General features: G+C 47.6%; 1 protein-coding gene across 3 annotated transcripts in view; it reads right to left on the bottom strand.

The window, feature by feature from the left end:
* LOC140428506 (proto-oncogene tyrosine-protein kinase Src-like) overlaps positions 1-19616 on the bottom strand; it is a 238701-nt gene that overhangs the window by 14842 nt on the left and 204243 nt on the right. For all 3 annotated transcript variants that reach the window (XM_072515060.1, XM_072515059.1, XM_072515061.1), the window contains 3 exons: positions 8458-8607; positions 5321-5476; positions 2019-2198 (listed from right to left, as the gene is read on the bottom strand). In XM_072515060.1, coding sequence (XP_072371161.1) covers positions 2019-2198; positions 5321-5476; positions 8458-8607 — 486 coding nt within the window. The remainder of the gene's footprint in view (positions 1-2018; positions 2199-5320; positions 5477-8457; positions 8608-19616) is intronic.

Raw genomic sequence — 19616 nt, 5'->3', positions numbered from 1 at the left:
TGTCAGAAACAGACCACCTTAACATACCATTAAGTATAAAAACGGTTGAGGGCAGCACGGTGGCCTAGTGGTTAGCACAGCTGGCACACGGTGCCGAGGTCCCAGGTTCGATCCCGGCTCTGGGTCACTGTCCGTGTGGAGTTTGCACATTCTCCCCGTGTCTGCGTGGGTTTCGCCCCCACAACCCAAAAATGTGCAAGCTAGGTGGATTGGCCACACTAAATTGCCCCTTAATTGGAAAACATAATTGGGTAATCTAAAAAAAAAGTTTAAAAACAGTTCCTTCCCAAACCTTTGCCATATTTATCAGAAACACATTCAGATATAATATTTGTACAAGCCCTACAAAAGAAGCAGCGTGCCAATTTGGACAATGCAAAAGGTCTCTCAGTGCCAAAAATATTTTGTTGTCCCCCCTTCTTCCCCTCTATCAAATTAAAATTGATCCACAGAGAGTCCCTGGCACCATTCCTCCAATGCCTTTGCTCCTCACTGCAATGTCTGGGTTTCAAGCCCAACGCAAGACAAACAAATGGGGGGTGCAGAGTTTGAAAAGAATGCTGGGACCCCTCCATAATGTTTCAACCTTGTTGATGCTTGTGGGCTATTCTCACGCAGCCAATCGCAAACCCTTAGTTAAATTGCTGGATTCGCTAAGGCAGACGACAAGGAAAACACAATTTAAATTTTAAAGACCTTCAGCCAAACTTTTCTCACCTGCCAGCCCGAGTGAATCTGAAAAGGTTACTTTACTCTGGCCTCCACGTGAGTGAAACACAGTGCCAGGAACACAGTGCCAGGATACGACAACAATGCAACGACATAGAAGCAGATTAACCTCATCCATAAGTTTTTTAAATTTTAATTTGTTCATGGGATGTGGGTGTCGTTGGCTAGGCCAGCATTTATTGCCCATCCCTGAGGACATTTATGAGTCAATCACATTGTTCGTCCTATGTGCAATTCATATGAAAAAAATACCTTACAGCAATATGATGAACATAATCCTGGCCAATTAGGTCTTCACTTAATATTACTAATCACTACAAAGAAGCATCATTTCAAAATGCACCAAAGTCTAGATAACCATGTCCATTTTCCAGTGGGGTTTTATATAAGCAAAAGCTTGATTTTTCATAGAAATACATACAACGTTATTCCAACCCGATGGAGCAATTTAAGATTTTAGTCTCAGACTCCAGGGCGGGATTCTCCGACTCCCCGCTGGTTCGGAGAATCACCAGGGGACGGCGTGAATCCTTCCCCCGCCGGCTGCCGAATTCTCCGGCGCCGGGGATTTGGCGGGGGCTGGAATCGCGCCGCGCCGGTCGGCAGCCGCCGCCTGCGGATCCCCCCCCGCCCCCACCAGCGATTCTCCGGCCCACGAGTGGCCGCCCGTTTTCGGCCGGTCCCGCCGGCGTAAATTACAACAGGTACTTACCGGCAGGACCTGGCTGCGCGGGCAGCCTCCGGGGTCCTCGGGGGGGGATTGGGGGGATCTGGCCCCGGGAGGTGCCCCCACGGTGGCCTGGCCCACAATCGGGGCCCACCGATCCGTGCAGGGGCCTGTGCCGTGGGGGTACTCTATTCCCCCGCGTCAGCTGCTGTGGTCCTCCGCGATGGCTGACCCCCCCCCCTGCGTATGCGCTGGGAAGACGCCAGCACACGCTGGCGCTCCCGAGCTTGCGCCAACTCGCGCCGACCGGCGGAGGCCCTACGCCGCCAGTTGGTGTGGCGCCAAGCCCCTTCCGTGCCGGCCGGCGGGGCGCAAACCACTCTGGCGCCGGCCTAGCCCCTGAAGGTGCGGAGGATTCCGCACGTTCAGGGCGGCACGACGCCGGAGTGGTCACGCCACTCCTCGGCGCCGGAGTTGCCCACCCCGCCGGTTTGTGGCGGATCCCGCCCCATATTTACTTCAGGTTTTACAAGAGGCTTGGTCTTATTCCACTGATGCCAAATGCACCGGTGTTTAACATTTACTGATCAACAACATCCCATCCAGTTTGATATATAGTTACCTTTGCTCATGTACTCGGTAACAATGTAGATTGGTTCTTCGGAGACGACTGCATACAGCTGGACCAGTTTGTCATGCCGTAGCTTTTTCATTATCTGGGCCTCTTGCAGGAAAGCTTCTGGCGACATCGTACCAGGTTTTAAAGTCTTAATTGCGACTTTTGTTGTTCCGTTCCAGGTTCCTAGAGCATAGCAGAGCATGTGTGAAGGGTTGGCACAAACTGAACATCGACTCATATTTTGTGCTCTTTATTGACCTCTAACCCTTAGTCTCCTATCTCCTTGCACCTGAAGCTATGCAGTATTGCACAGCACCTCCTGTCTTTCCCAGTCACAAGGACTTCTTGCATGATGAGTTCTGTAGGCAGTCTGGAGACTTCATTTCAACCATTCTAAGTGACTGGGCGAATGACCATGAGCAGGCCATTAACATTGAATGGACAGATTCAGAGTTTCCGATCCCCAAACTATCGCTAAACACAAATCATAGAATCCCATGGAATCGTTCCATATTTTTTCCAAAGTGTCAGGCTCAGATTACAAACCGGCGTGTAGCTCTCCAGTTGCACAGAACAGTTTTCTCTCCAGATCTTGAGCCTCTCTGAGGAAAGAACAATAGTGTATGTGGTTCACACCATCACTCTGGTGGGGCGGGGCCAGATAAGAGTCAGCAAATGGTGGGGCAGGGCCTGATGGAGTCAGCACTCGGTTTCACTGAGATCTTTAAAGGGCATCCCAGTCAGAACTGAAGTTTAACTCTTTCACCCCCACCACCCCCACGGAGATATCGGAGCTCCCCAGGCTGCCTCCCCTCCCCCACCACAGGACAATCATCAGGGGACTCCCACACCCCCACCATGGAGGTATCTCCGGTATTCTCCACCCCCCCCCCCCCCCGCCCTAAATTTAGAGTACCCAATTCTATTTCTTTCCAATTAAGAAACAATTTTCTTTGGCCAATCCACCTACCCTGCACATCTATTACAATAATCTATTTAAATGAGGTTTATGCCCTTTGTGACATCGCCGGCAAGTGGCGGAGAAAAACTGGGACATGCCATTCTCTCCCGATTCTCTGCCCGCATGGCTGTTCCATCCAATGGCGATGGTGGGCTGAAAATCGCTCACACCCCGGCCATGTGTTTAAATTGGAATTTCATATTCAGTCACTGTACTTTTTCAATGATATCCTCTCTTCAATGAAGTCTGACAGCCCTCTACTTAGTGGTCTAGTAAAAGCAGACTAAGCAAAATATTTAAAATGTTTTAAATTTCCCATACATGTAGTGCCTCAATGCAGCCCCCTCCCCTTCATGGTCATCTGTCTTTTGTTCTTAAAAGTTGCTACTTTTTGTTGCAATCTCTCATAGCTACACTTTAATATCTAACACATTCTCCCTCCCTTCCGTTCTGATGAAGAGCCAAAGGACTCGAAACATTAACTCTGTTTTTTCTCCTTACAGATGTTGCCAGACCTGCTGAGTTTTTCCAGCATTCTCTGTTCTTGTCTAAGTAAAAACAAAAACTTGACTATTAAGCAATTATAGGGCACCAACTCAGAGCCATCCATTTATTAAGCAAGCACCCTTAATACTACAGAGCTCTATAGATATTGGAATCTCTTATAAAGGTGCAATGTTCTTGCACAATGTGCTGCACATTTTTAGCTCAGTCTGTGACACTGACAACCCAATCTGAAATGAAGGCTTCAAATCATAGAATCTCTACAGTGCAGAAGGAGGCCATTCGGCCCATCACGTCTGCACCAACCCTTGGAAAGAGTACCCTACCTTGGCCCACGCCACAATTCTGTCCCTGTAACCCAGTAACCCACCTAACCTTTTGGACACGAAGGAGCAATTTAGCATGGCCAATCCACCTAACCTGCACATCTTTGGACTGTGGGAGTAAATCGGAGCACCCGGAGGAAACCTACGCAGACACGGGGAGAATGTGCAGACTCTGCACAGACAGTCACCCGAGGCCGGAATTCAACCCGGGTCCCTGTGCCAACCTGCCGCTCCCCCCAAAAAGAGTCATTTGGACAAAAAGTTCCCCCCCCCAAAAAAGAGTAATTTGGACTTGAAGAGTTAACTCTGTTTCTCTTTCCACATATGCTACCTGACCTGATGGGTTTTTCCAGCATTTTCTGTTTTTACTTCTGATTTCCAGCATCTGCAGTATTGTGCTTCTATATTGTAGAAGATTTCATGCTTTTCTGAATCTGATTACCAAGAAAGGGCACAAAAGAATCCATTCCTGATAATGCATAAATAAACCAAAGATTTACCAGGTGCTGCCAAATTAGGAAAAGTAAAATCTTCTGGCAAAAAAACGGCTAATGAAATGAAATGGGAAAAATGAAAGTGTTGGAAATATACTACAGCACAGTCATTATTTGGAACTGGCGAGCACAGGTAAGAATTTTGGGTGTAGATTCATCATAACTGGAAACCACTGTTGAAACTTGCCTTTTCTCTCCAACACTAATAGGCCCGAAGTGCATTTCCCTGTATGCTCCTGTTGTCTTTTTAAATGTCCAGCATTTGCAAATAACTTTTCACATCAACTCAGTCAGCACAAATAAAAAGTAAGGTCTGAGATGGAGCATAATTCCCACTGGGAATGTGAAAAGCTCTATAAAATGTGCAGGCATTAAACTTATGTTACACACTTACCCAAAGGTACCCAGAGATGTAACAGCATTGCAATATCAGGTTGTCTTGTGGCACATGTCCCTCTGGACCAGAGGTTCCAAGATCAAGTCCAACCCTAGGACATGTTGGTCATAGAAGGAACGTTCGCAACATGATTTTTTAAAGAGTAACCAATTCATTTTTCCAATTAAGGGGAAATTTAGCGTGGCCAACCCACCAACCATGCACATCCTTGGGTTATGGGGGTGAGACCCATGCAAACACGGGGAGAATGTGAAAACTCCATACGGACATTGACCCAGGCCCAGGATCGAACCTAGGACCTCGGCGCCTTGAGACAGCAGTGCTAACCACAACACGGTTCAATGGGCTGATAATCAGTTTGGGAATTCTTCTGCCAATTCCCCATTATTTCGTGTGTGCATGTGAAGATACGCTAAATTCAGAAATTGAAGTATCGAACCACAAAAACGGAAGTAAAGCAGATAGATATTGGTATTATACTATTCCAAAGTGATTTAATTAAAATATGTGACTGAGACAGCAACAAAGTTGAATTGTCGTTTATATTTCCCCGTCAGCGGAATCTTTACAGCGATAATTACATACACCATCTCTATTATTAGACAGAATGTCTGTTCTCTTACCCATCCACACCTCTCCAAAGCAACCCTGTCCAAGCCTCACTTCCAATCTCAAGGATTCCCGTGGGATCTCCCAAGCATCTTTAGCTAATCCCTGTGTCTGTGGTCTCACAGTCGGACAAACGGTTGTCAACCGATGACACAAGCCATCAGCATGCTCTGGAAAGGAAGATCATAATCTGGCGTAAACATCTGATTAGCCTTCAAGGCACTTGGCCCAGCACATGTTTTGCTAATCCTGCCCATCTCCCTTCAGAGTGGCCAAGCTTTTCAACTCTGAGGGCTGTTTCGGATTATATGGAGAGATTTCACAGACCACGTATAAAATTTAAAATTATTATTGCCATTGATGTCCAATATATATCAAACTGCGGCAACTGATGAAGCCAAAAACACCATGGCAAGTTCTATCTCCCTATGCAACTGGACTTCCAAAGCCTGAAGGCCCATGAAATTCAAATGGAACAAACCTCCATGAAATAAATTTGGGCATTATTTTTCCGTTTTAGTGCTCGCTGCAGGCAGGGGCTCAAAGCGGGAATTCGGGCCAGGAAGTCATTGCGTCCAAAATTATGTTCATTTGTTAGCTTTCATAAAATCAATTTACAATCTGACACAAAAAGTACCGGAGATAAATTCACACAGATTGGCAAAATCAGGCGAATCGGGCCTGCTACCCTCAGCACCAGAGTTCCCAATTAAGTCTCCCGTCACCGAATGCTCAGTGCCTGGAGTGTTAAGTCAGAACATTTACTCCTGGGCTAAGTGGGCTAGATTACCAGGCGTCATCGGCTGCATGCCACCATTTTATAGCTTAGTCAACCTTCATTTAACATAACAAAGGTTAACAAAAAACTTAAAAGTAAAGGGTAAGGACAAGGTAAGGAAACCAGGGCAGATTTTCCTGCTCTGGCGCCTGGGCATAATTGCACTAAGTAATGTGATGGGTAGAGGAAACTCGGGTGGCAAGGGGCTCTCTCTATACACCTGCACACAGATGATCCCACATGACCCATGCAGGAGCAGGAAACGATGCCCTCCTTAATTGTTTGGAAATGCAAGTGTTCGAAATGAGAGATATGCTGCCATGGCATTCTTTTCCTTAAAGCAACGTTCCCTCAGTGACAGACGTAAGCACAGGAGGGGGGATTTCCTGGCTTTGTAATTACAGCAGGGAGTCTAACCTGTTGGCAGCGCAAGAGCGGAGGTTTGGATGTACACCATGCTCTATGCCACCAAATTTCCAATATATTCACTCAGGAAACAAAACCTCTTGCCAGAAGAATGTAACAAAAGGCTATGTTTACAATTTCTGCAATGTCCTCATTATTTTTAAAAAAGAGCACATTTATCTCTGTAGTGAAAGATATGCACGTTCACAATTCAATACACACTTTTATCTTTCCCTCGGAGTGGCTCCAGGAAATGGAAAATCTTGGCCGGGATTCTCCTCTACCTGGCGGGGCGGGGGGTCCCGGCGGGATGGAGTGGCACCTTTAGGGGCCAAGCCTTCACCTTGAGGGGCTAGGCCCGCGCCGGTGTGGTTGGTGCGCCGCCGGCCAACGGAAAAGGCCTTTGGCACCACGCCAGCTGGGGCCGAAGGGACTGCGGCAGAAGTCTGCGCATGCGCGGGAGCGGTCAGCGGCTGCTGACGTCATCGCCGCGCATGCGCAGGGGGATTGTCACTTCCGCATTGGCCATCGCGGAGGCTGTGGCCGAGGCGGAAGGAAAAGAGTGCCCCCACGGCTCAGACCCGCCCGCGGATTGGTGGGCCCCGATCGCAGGCCAGGCCACCGTGGGAGCACCCCCCCCCAGGACCCCGGAGCCCGCCCGTGCCGCCAGTCCCACCGGGAAGGTAGGTGGTTTGATTCACGCCGGCGGGACTGGCATGACAGCAGCGGGACTTCAGCCCATCGCGGGCCGGAGAATCGTCGGGGGGGGGGGGGGGGGGGGGGGGGGCGCCGACCGGCGTGGTGTGATTCCCACCCCCCGCCGAATTTTCAGTGCCAGAGAATTCTGCGGCCGGCGGGGGCGGGTTTCACACCAGCCCCCCAGCGATTCTCCGACCCGGCGGGGGGTCGGAGAATCCCGCCTCTTGTGTTCATTTCTCTGTCAATGTCTTCAAAGACTGGGGTGGAGGGGAGGCTCTCAGCAGCAACCATCCCTCCCGATTTCGGGTCCTTCGATCTGCCACTGAGTGCCTTTGAATTAAAGACCCCCCCCCCCGGTGCAAGCAACCTCGTGCAGCTTTGCTTCTCACGCCGACGCATGGCAAGCCCCTGCAGTGGAAAAATGAGGCTCTTTAGTGGGCATTAATCGGGGCAGTGGTGGGAAACCAGCGATGACCCATTGGTTACCCCCCCTCGCCAATTAAATGCCTCCCCTCCCCCCCCCCTCAAACTCACCATGGGGAGAGCATTCAATTCCATCCATATTCTCAGAGGATGAGCTCAGATCAGCTCATTTTGTTTAAATACGTATTATGGCTGGTTTTGCTCACTGGGCTGAACAGTTGGTTTGTAATGCAGAACAAGGCCAGCAGTGCGGGTTCAATTCCCGCACCAGCTTACCCGAACAGGTGCCAGAACGTGGTGACTAGGGGTTTTTCACAGTAATTTCATCTTTCTGACAATAAAAGATTATTATTATTAGTTCTCCAGATCTGGCAGGCACGTGTTCCCAAACAAATCTATAGGCTGATTCGTCATCTTGGAACAAGATTCTGGAGGGTGGGCTTCATGGGAGTTTCACTTCCGCATTCTGATTTCTTACTTCCCTTTACTGATTTTTAAATTGTTAGCAAACTGCGAATTAAAAACTGAACATATCTAAGATGCAGTCCAAAGTGATTTTTGTTTACAATGAAGCACCAATATGAAGCAGGCATCAGGAACTGTTTTGGTGTCAACAGTCTGTGGTGTCAGAGTCCGTCCGAGGTGCACCAGACTGGAGCAATATTTTATTTTGACTGCTGCTTACCGTTATTCCTGAACCATGCACTATTCGTCTAGCCAGCTGATCTAACCAGCCATCTGCAACAAATTTCTAACACTCAAAATAATCATTCCATTCAGGATTGCAATGTAGCGTGGAAGGGCATCTCCATCTCTTTATTTGTGCAGTATTTCTTTAGAACTTACTTGAATAGTGGAGGACCAGCTGCTGCAGGTTTTCAAACTGTGTTCGGGAGGTAATGTAGAAGCCACCTTTATCCAGTTTACGAATTTTGTAGTGTTTCACATTCAGTCCTTTTGCATTGTCGTAGTCAGAAACAGAGAGGCAATAAGCACCTGGATAAAAGGAAGTGGAATATTACTCTACAAGCTTAGAAGAGCTTTATATAATACTACACATCCTGTTTAATTCTCTTGAGACACCTGTTTGGAGTCATTGTAGCTATCGATTTGAGCTGAAGCAGATAAAAACTCTTGATTTTCCCATTTTGTACACAATAGGTTTCTGTCTGGTCATTTGTGCAGCTGATATTATATTGCAGCTGAGGTCTTCGAACAGTGACTTAACAGAACCACTGTATTTAGTTGTGGATAATACAACCAGACAGATAAAATAGATGGACTGGGCATTTAACCATTCTTTGCGAATGTAGACTGCCTGGATCCTTAACTTCTAAAAAAAAACAAATTCCAATTAAGGAGCAATTTAACATGGTCAATCCACCTACCCTGCAGATCTTTGGGTTGTGGAGGGGGTGGGGGCGGACCCACGCTGTCACAGAGAGAGTGTGCAAACTCCACATGGGGACAGTGACCTGGGGCCGGGATCGAACCCGGGTGGTTGGTGCCGTGAGGCAACAGTGCTAAGCGCTGTGCCACCATGCCGTCCAGTCTGGATTCTTACCTAATGTTCATGCCTTAAACATGTAACATGTGCTCACGGCAGAAAGAATGGCTATGTGAGTGTGCTGTTGTCATACCATCCCTACACAATAGTGCGTTGATTGGTCCCAGGAAGGCCAGTTGCCCTCGAGAATTCCTCGTAATAAAGAATTCTGCTCTTAAAAAAAAAATCAAGAGAGTACATCGAGTTGTCATCACCAGCTGCAGACAGCCAGCACTCTTGAGTGCCAGGGACCAACACAGCAGCTGGCCTGGGCAATTTAACTTCCTGTTTGGCCGTGCTAAGGAATAAAGGAATCTGCCAATTTGCGAAGAAACTCCTATTTATTTATTGCACGTCCTCCAAACTTTCACTGTTGTTATGCAGAACACTCACTGCATTTCAAAGCTATGCAGAGTGCATGGAGGCATTTTATCGAGATCAACAGAAGTCTTTCTTTATTGTTAGTATTCTTGCTGCACCTGATCATTTGCAACTTGCTGTAGTTCTTCTCCCACCCAAATGATGAATTCCTCATCTATACCTCACGTAGAGATCCCAGACTCACTATGTGCTGTTATTGAATGAAATATTTACCTGCACGCAGTAATAAGATACCCAAGCTACCCCATGCACTATCTGCCAGTTAGTTTTGAACATAAAATCTTCAGTGCAGCAAGGTAGCACAAGTGATTAGCACTGTGGCTTCACAGCGCCAGGGTCCCAGGTTCGATTCCCCGCTGGGTCACTGTCTGTGCGGAGTCTGCACGTTCTCCCAGTGTGTGCGTGGGTTTCCTCAGGGTGCTCTGGTTTCCTCCCAAAGACGTGCAGGTTAGGCAGATTGGCCATGATAAATTGCCCTTAGTGACCAAAAAAGGTTAGGAGGGGTTATTGGGTTACGGGGATAGAGTGGAAGTGAGGGTTTAAGTGGGTCGGTGCAGACTCGATGGGCCGAATGGCCTCCTTCTGCACTGTATGTTCTATGTTCTACATTCAGGCTGCCCAATAATCCACCTGTCTGCCTCACTGAAATGCATTTCATGCCAGTTTACATTACAATTTAAGAACGGAAGAGGCTACACGCTTATTAAAGTGCTTTTGTTTCTGAATATAACTGGTTAAATACTATAATTATACCTTGGAATCATTTTCAGCAGGTCCCTGCTTGATCCAAATTCCAGATTAACTATCTGCACAGATTTTTTCTGTTTATCACCTGAGACTCCTGCAAGGACAGTACCCAGTGTGGCACGGCAGCACATTGTTTGAACTGTTGCTTCACAGCACCAGACACTCGTGTTCGATTCCTGGCTTGGGTCACTGTCTGTGCGGAGTCTGCACGTTCTCCTCGTGTCTGCGTGGGTTTCCTCCGGGTGCTCCAGTTTCCTCCCACAAGTCCCGAAAGACGTGCTTGTTAGGTGAATTGGACGTTCTGAATTCTCCCTCTGTGTACCCGGACAGGCGCCTGAGTGTGGCGAATTGGGGGATTTTCACAGTAACTTCATTGCAGTGTTAATGTAAGCCTACTTGTGACAATAAAGATTATTATTGGATATTTTTTTGTTTTTCCCCTCAGTCATTCAAGGGATGTGGGCTTCGCTGGCTTGACCAACATTTATTGCCCACACCCCCCCTATTTTCAAATTTAGAGTACCCAATTCTTTTTTTCCAATTAAGGGGCAATTTAGTGTGGCCAATCCACCTAGCGCGCACCTCTTTTTCGGTTGTGCAGGTGAGACCCGTGCAGACACAGGGAGAATGTGAAAACTCCACACGAGCAGTGACCCGGGGCCGGGATCGAACCTGGGACCTCAGCGCCGTGAGGCAGCAGTGCTAACCACTGCGCCGCAATGCTGCCTCTGTCCACCCTTAACTGCCCCCGAGAAGGTGGTGGTGAGCCACATTCTTTAACCCTTGCAGTTCCCCAGGTACTAAGAATAAATTATATCCCCCCCCCCCCCCCCCCACAATGCCCCAGCTGTGATCCTCATCTCTAACTCATACAGAGCATGTCCCATCACTAAATTGCTCATTAAAGAATATGCGGTTTATAAGGAGACGTCATGGAATTGGGTAATTCATTGTTATGGTGAACAATGCTTTGCTTTTAAAGCAGCATTTTCAGCCTGGCATATACTTAACAAAGAAGCTGTTCTGAAGAGAATTAAATTAGTTTCGGTGTAAAGATCACAACAGACTGAATCTGTCCGCTGCCATATTTTATGTCATCCTGTTGATAGCTTTCCCGGGATCATTGCAGAATCCAATTCTTAAGCCAAAATTCGTGACAGCACAAGGCTCTTTGCCCACCAGGTTTGTGATTCCAGACATTCTTTCAGTGCTTTCGCAGCTGTTGTCATTCCATGGATGTTGGATCATTTTTTTTTTCTCGAGAAATGAAGGCTGAGAGAAAGGCTTCCTTTCAAATATTCTCGAGCAAAGTTGCCGGACCTTCTTATTTCTCTGTGCTCAACATCTCAGAATGTCCACTGGGAATATCAATCAGCTTTGAGAAGGGAGCAGCAGGGTTCTGCATTGTCTGGAGGTTTGGGGTGGGGGAAACACTTCGAAGTTACACAGATTTTTTAAAGATGACCTGTGGCATTATATAACCAAAAGTTTAAGCTTCATTTCACTTCTTCCCACCTTCTCTTGAAGCGCACTAAAAAAATAATAAAATAATAAAGTAGGCAACTTTAAAATCCCAGAAAAGACTAGTTTCACGCTTCTAAGACCTGAGAACATTGTTCTAGAGGTGGTGGAAGCTGGGACGATAGTGACGTTTAAGGGGCATCTTCACAAATACATGGATAGGATGGGAGTAGAGGGTTACGGACTCTGGAAGTGGAGAAGATTTTAGTTTAGACGGCAGTATGGTCGGCGCAGGCTTGGAGGGCTGAAGGGCCTGTTCCTGTGCTGTACTTTTCTTTGTTTTTTGCTCTTTGAGTGGGGAAGACTCTAACTATTGGACCCAGTCAGTCATTGTTGACAAATATAAATGCCGAGATTGTGAACACCATTTCTGCAGAGCCCACCAAAACCAGCAAGTGTGCAAAATCCCTTTGTGAAGAAGTGTATAGTGGTACCATAAAGTTTAAAGCTGAACCTGAATTTAAAAATGTCAACCATGGATCAGAAATCCACCCTTCTATATCAATTTGGACTTATCCAAGGCCTATATCAATCACAAAATTGCGAACATTAGTGAAAGAGACTCCTTAGATACATGATGGATAAAAAGACAGAAACTGAACAAGTTAACACACTGCTTAATTCGGTAGGCCCAAAATCCGATGATATAATAATTGTTGACTCGTTCATTACTGAGCTGTACAGAGTGGCTGAATGCTGAGATTACAGTGCCCGGAGATCTGAGCTAATCCAGAGGTTGAATAGTTGTAGGGTTGGCAGACAATGCTCTCTCGGACATGCTTCAAGCGAAGGAAGATCTAACCCTTGAGAAGGCCATCTAGATTGTCAGGCAATCTGAAATCAGTTTGCAGCACAGATCCATATGAAGAAGAGAAACTGAGTAGGCAACTTTAAAATCCCAGAAAAGGCTGGTTCAACGCTTCTAAGACCTGAGAACATTGTTCTAGAGGTGGTGGAAGCTGGGACGATAGTGACGTTTAAGGGGCATTTTGACAAATACATGGATAGGATGGGAAGAGAGGGTTACAGACCCCGGAAGTGTAGGAGATATTAGTTTAGACGGTTATATAATGCCACAGGTAATTTTTTTTAAAAATTACTACGAAGAAAACCTCGCTCTCCAATTAGCGAAGCAGCACAGAAACAGAGACACACCAGGCCAAGGGAAGAAAAACTCTAACCAACCGGTAGAGCGACCATGTGGAGCAAAACGCCCCAACCCGTGTGATCCAATGCCTGGTGATTTCAGCCCAATGTTGTAGCCACGTAAAATGGCTGCGTTCCGATTAATCTGGCCAAAACCCAGTTTAAAATTGCTAACCCGAAAGACTGCTGGGAAAAGCAGCTAAGAAGACTCAAGCAGGCAGCTGCAGACAGTTTTGCATATTCAGCTCTGGGAAGTTAGCCCAGATCGATACTCAGGGCTATCAACAGCCCATCAACTCAGGTATTTGCAGTTGCATTCAGGACTGTTTGTAGCCCATCTATTCAGACATCTGCAGTTAAATCGGCTATCCCCGGGAACAATTGCAACACATTAGCAATTGAATACCGGGCCAGACCTGTCGACGCCTGCAGTGGCCGAAATAAAGACAGGTGAGCGACCACCCCCCGATCGAGGAATCGCCTCACCATTGGACACATCGACCCCAGAGATTGGGGACAGATCCAATCACTTGGGACTCAGGGTCAAGGGCCGCCCGGGAGGCGGGAAGCCCCTGGGCCCTATAAAAGTGAGGGTCCAAGTTCAGCTCTCTCTCTCTCTCTCCTCTTCGCCTGCTCAAGACCTTCGCAAGAACAGCCACCGGCAACAGTAAGTTTGAATTCAGCGATCGCTATCCGGTAGAGACACCTAGCCACCGACCTGTAGCAGCCTTTTGAATCCCGCGGGCCAGATCTGATTGGACAAGCCATTCGTTTCCCTGACCTGGTGGGCTCTTCCTAAGTTAAGTATTGGCCAGTAGTGATAGGTTTATTATATACAAAGTAGTATTAGGGTATTAATATTGCTTGTTGTATATAATAAATGACCGTTGTTTTAATCCTTACTAAGCGGTGTGCTGTATTATTAATCATAACCTGAACTTGAACCACGCAGCGGTATCATAAAGATACCTGGCGACTCGTGAGCAAAGGTGACGTAAACAGAGCAAATAGACTAAGGTTAAAAAGAGCAACAATGTTTTCAATTTAATTGAAGGACAGCCTTTTCTGGGATTTTAAAGTTCCCTACTCAGGAAATTGCGTAAAGCCAAAAAATCAAAATGCACAGAAGATCCCAAGAGGATTCCCGAGGTCAAGAAGGTACACCAAGAGATCTCACCACCATGCTTCTTGGTGAGGGAAAGATTCTGGATTTTCATTCTGGAATGCGGATATCTGGGTTAATAGCCTCTTACAAACTTTAAGTTGGGCATGGAAGCCAGTGTTATGGTCCTATTGGACAAAGAAGCGTGGCCGAGCCACACCTGGCTTTGAACAACAGACACATCACACTATGGGCACAGAGAAATCCAACTTCCAGTCATAGACATGGTTCTGGAACCACCAAGGTTGGGTGGAAAACAAATCTCCGAGCTGATGTACGTCATCTGTAACCACTTGTCTTCTCTCTTGAGCAGAAATGTCTGTGTAACCCTGAATCGCTTCAAAACAGCACAAGGTGTCAAGACAACCACTGTCGTGAATTATACAGAACTGCAAGTTCCCGAGAGCTCAAACAAGAAAGATTCTCTCAACTGGGGCATCAGCAATGAACTGTCTTCACTCTTTGCAGAGCTGGGGCGTCATTCTCCGCCCCCCTGCCGGGTCGGAGAATCGCCGGGGGCTGCCGTGAATCCCGCCCCTGCCGGTTGCCGAAGTCTCCGGCACTGGAGATTTGGCGGTGGCGGGAATCGCGCCGCGCCGGTTGGTGGACCCCCCCCCCCCGCTCGATTCTCCGGCACGGATGGGCCGTAGTCCCGCCGATAAATTGTCTGTCCCGCCGGCGTAAATTAAAGCACCTATTTACCGGCGGGACAAGGTGGCGTGGGCAGGCTCCGGGGTCCTGGGGAGGGGGGCGCGGGGCGATCTGACCCCGGGAGGTGCCCCCACGGTGGCCTGGCCCGCGATCGGGGCCCACCGATCCGCGGACGGGCCTGTGCCGTGGGGGCACTCTTTCCCTTCCGCCTCCGCCACGGTCTCCACCATGGCGGAGGCGGAAGAGACTCCCTCCACTGCGCATGCGCGGGAAACTTTCAGCGGCCGCTGACGCTCCCGCGCATGCGCTGCCCCAACATGCCATTTCCGCGCCAGCTGGCGGGGCATCAAAGGCTGTTTCCGCCAGCTGGCGGGGCAGAAATTCCTCCAGTGTCGGCCTAGCCCCTCAATGTTGGGGCTCGGCCCCCAAAGATGCGGAGCATTCCGCGCCTTTGGGGCGGCGCGATGCCCGTCTGATTGGCGCCGTTTTGGGCGCCAGTCGGCGGACATCACGCCATTTCGGGAGAATTTCGCCCCAGGTGTGTCTAATTTTGTTACAGGTGCCAGGGGCCCCTGTGCCATAAACGATGTAGCAACTGAATAGTATGCATCCATTGATGGCAACATGCCCAAACAGCAAGGTGAGCTGACTACCAAGTGACACCCTCATCACAGGAAGAGACATCTTCCATCCTAGTGTGCGTCATGGCGGAACGCAGGAAGAAATATATATATTTTAAACTATAGAGACAAGCCCAGAGTTCATCCGCCCCATAAAGAGCGGGATAAACCAACCAGTATCCGTCACTGTAAGTGGGGAATCGACAAAGTCAGATTCAAAGCTAAGGAACAAGAAAAGAGGTTGAAAAGACACCCAGATGCCAGAATAACCTCCGATTCAACGTTTACCTGCAGTGACAGAGCCTCCAATCCTCCAACAATAGTAAGAGCAAGATATGGAAGGTTTACAAGGCTTCCGGCCCATTTAAACCATGAACTCAGAGTCCTGGGTTGAAATAGAGGGGTAGTAATAACGATGTAAATACATAAGGTAAACTGGGATAAGTTGTAAATACATTAGATAAAGACTCTGGGGGGGGGGGGGGGGACGACACCAGGGATGGATAGTATCAGGGTCTGGCACATGTAGAGTTAATCATTGAATCATAGAATTTACAGTGCAGAAGGAGGCCATTTGGCCCATCGAGTCTGCACCAGCCCTTGGAAAGACCACCCCACTTAAACCTACACCTCCACCCCATCCCAGTAACCCCGTAACCCCACCAAACATTTTTTGGACACTAAAGACAATTTAAAAAAAAAGTAAATTGAGAGTACCCAATTCATTTTTTCCAATTAAGGGGCAATTTAGCATGGCCAATCCACCTACCCTGCACATCTTTGGGTTGTGGGGGCGAAACCTACGCAAACATGGGGAGAATGTGCAAACTCCACACAGACAGTGACCCACAGCTGGTATCGAACTTGGGATCTTGGCGCCGTGAGGCAGCAGAGCTAACCACTGCACCACCGTGCTGCCCTCTAAGGGGCAATTTAGCGTGGCCAATCCGCCTAACCTACACATCTTTGGACTGTGGGAGGAAACTGGAGCACCCGGAGGAAACCCACGCAGAAACGGGGTGAACGTGCAGACTCCGCACAGACAGTGACCCAGCGGGGAATCGAACCTGGGACCCTGGAGCTGTGAAGCAATAGTGCTAACCACTGTGCTACCGTGCTGCCGGTGTGTGGGACTGTGTACAGTACCACCCACACAATGATGTAAGAGAACACATGACCCGCACCTGGAGGTCAGTGTAATGTTAGACAGAGCTGTGTCGTTAATAGAGGTTTAGTTAATGAATACTTCCATTCAAGCTGCCTAAGGCTGTAAGGAGCCTAATAAGACCAACCTAACAATGCCCAACACCTTAACAGTAGCAAGCACTCCTTATGAGTGAGCACAGAAAGTGTACACTAATAAAACTATTTCACCATGAAAGTCTCCAGAGCTGATCCTGTCCATGTACTCATCAGACGCCCAGGTATGCATACCTCCAGCATAGACAGTGATCAGGAGTTAAAATGTGGATGATTTGTTTTCTCTCCCAGACTCAACTGTAGATCAGTTGTCTCAGCATAGTCCAGGTACAGAACCGGGGCTCTTCCAGGTCGGTATGGCTTGCTACCATACTGGCAGTGCAACCGGCTAATTGGAGGGAAGGATGTTCAATGAATACGTCTGGACGGCAATGCAAATGACTGCACAGAACAACTGAATTCATTTTAAATCTCTCTCCGCAAATAATTGATGACAGTGAACTGGATATGAATGCAACATGGATATTTGTGTCTGGAGAGAGGTTAGAAGAAACCGATTTTCTCGAAGCTGCCACAACAAGGAATCATTTGCCAAAGGAAACGGCTGCGACGGACATAGTTCTAGCTTTTAAGGGAAAATTGGATGAAACATTTGAAGTGGAGCTAGCCACAGTTCTCTGAGGAGAAATCAGAATGAGATCTGGATCGCTCCGGCAAATAATTGGCAGCAACACGGATGGGCTGAATGGCCTTGTTCTGCACTGTAACTTTCTACACTTCTATGAATCAAGCAGCTAAAAGGCTGCGACCTTCGTAAAATAATTGTAACTCTTGGCCTTTTCTATTTTTCCTAAATTTTAGAGTACCCAATTTTCTTTCCAATTAAGGGGCAATTTAGCGTGGCCAATCCACCTAGCTTGCATATTTTTGGGTTGTGGGGGGCGAAACCCACGCAAACACGGGGAGAATGTGCAAACTCCACACGGACAGTGACACAGAGCCGGGATTGAACCTGGGACCTCGGCGCCGTGAGGCCGCAGTGCTAACCCACTGCGCCACCGTGCTGCCCCATTCTTGGCCTTTTCTGACTGTGAAACAAACTAACCTTGGGATCTTTGGGGTTTTCGGCAACAGAAAACAGAACCTGTAACTAAGAGCCACCACAAAATAGAATATGTACAGAAATTTCTAACTAAACACGGAAATTCCTGAGACTGCAGATGAAAAAAAAATCCCTGTGGGCACTCACTGAATATTTACATGAATTAAAAGTTTTTTGAATTGTGCCAAACCACAAAAGTTATTGAGTGATACAAAGCCTGTTGCTTTGAGGCTTCATTGCATCCATGCCAACCACTGATGGCTTGTGTGTTTCTTCAGCTCTATCGAGGTGTCAGCAGTGGCGCTAGGAAACCAGATATTTGCACCCCGAGGCACCTTTTTGTCAATATCGCCACCAGAATGCGCCAAAGTTTTAATGTGTGAAGCTTTCCACGCATGCTGTCACACATAGAATCCTGCCAATCAGTGGTTCACACGAGAGAATGGGAAATACATGAAAACTACTGCACGGCGGTACTTGTATGTCCCAAGTCAAACTTACCCTGATCGATTTGAGAGCTAATTTTGTTGTGCAAATTGCAATCCGCACACAGGTCACTATTATCAATATTTTTCAAATGGAACCATGCACAGCTCTCAATCATATGTAGTACATGAACTACCCTCTCCCAACGACTCAATTTCACTGAGCCATTGAGAGAGGAAAGAATTAGAGTAAGAAAAGGGATGTAGTGAGTTAGGGAGGTGGTTGGGGGTGAGGGAGGGGGGGGGGGGGGCGGGGGCGGGAAGAGAGGCTGGAGCTAAACAAGTCAAATGACCTCTTTCAATCGACCAATCTGGGAGACAGGGGGCCGGTTTAGCTCAGTTGGCTAGACAGCTGGTTTGTGATGCAGATTGAGGCCAGCAGCATGGGTTCAATTCCTGTACCAGCTGAGGTTATTCATGAAGGCCCCGCCTCCTCAAACTTGCCCACTCGCCTGAGGTGTGGTTGCCATCTGATGAAACCACAACAGTCAGCTCTCCTCTTCAAAGGGGAAAGCAGCCTATGGTCATCTGGGACTATACCGTTTACAGGGGACAAGGCAGATGTGGTGTCAAATCAGGATGTTGCGGAATTTGGATGTGATGATGTCTAGGTTCGCATGTGTACAGTGGCCACTTAGGTAAGGCACTTTTCACAACCGAAGATGCATATCCCAGTGAGAGTAACTGACCTGGGGAGCCGAGAAGTCCAGGGAAGTAAACCGGTTGAACATCCGCTTGCATCACAGCCCTAATAGTGCCGAGCATCATACATTTCACAGCACTGCAGCATTAGGCGTCTCTGTGCGCTAGCAAAGGGGCATTTGAGGAGCCGAGAGACATTTTCATCAGGTAACCATGTAAATACCAAATCAGGTATTATGGCTGGAATGTTCCAACATTCTTAAAAAAAAAGAGTCCAGCCTAAAGTCCCGCAAAGTAACATCTATGCAAGATTGAAACAAATTTATGGACAGACATGACTCACATATTAGAGGACCTGCCTCACAATACCATAAATAAACTGGGACTTGGATAAACTTTTAATCCAGACTGGGACTTGACTTGCATACTAATTGAGTGCACAGTCGAATCGACGGCCTCTGCATTCTTCAACAGTTCCGAGGCCTGAAATGCTGAATTTCATGCTGTATTGCTTTGGAGGCTGAACTAATTTGGTCTAAAAAAAAAATCAATAAGCTGCATCAGTGAGAAGGCCTGTCAGGAATCTAAGAATTATGTGGACTTGTGGCGTATTGGTTGTTAAGAAGGAATCAGTGTTCAATGTCACTGCAAGCAACACAAAATTCTGTTTTAGAATGCTGAGTATACTACCATTTAACACTTGATGCAACATACATAGGTCTTGCAACATATGAAACTTAACCAGCGTGCTCCTAATTTCCCCCATTAATGTCATATTTATTTCCTTTCTAAAAGTACATTT

This window comes from Scyliorhinus torazame, chromosome 8 (assembly GCF_047496885.1).
Source record: "Scyliorhinus torazame isolate Kashiwa2021f chromosome 8, sScyTor2.1, whole genome shotgun sequence".
Lineage (NCBI taxonomy): Eukaryota > Metazoa > Chordata > Chondrichthyes > Carcharhiniformes > Scyliorhinidae > Scyliorhinus > Scyliorhinus torazame.
Note: the sequence above shows the minus strand (reverse complement) of the source record. Positions and strands in the feature narration are given on the sequence as shown.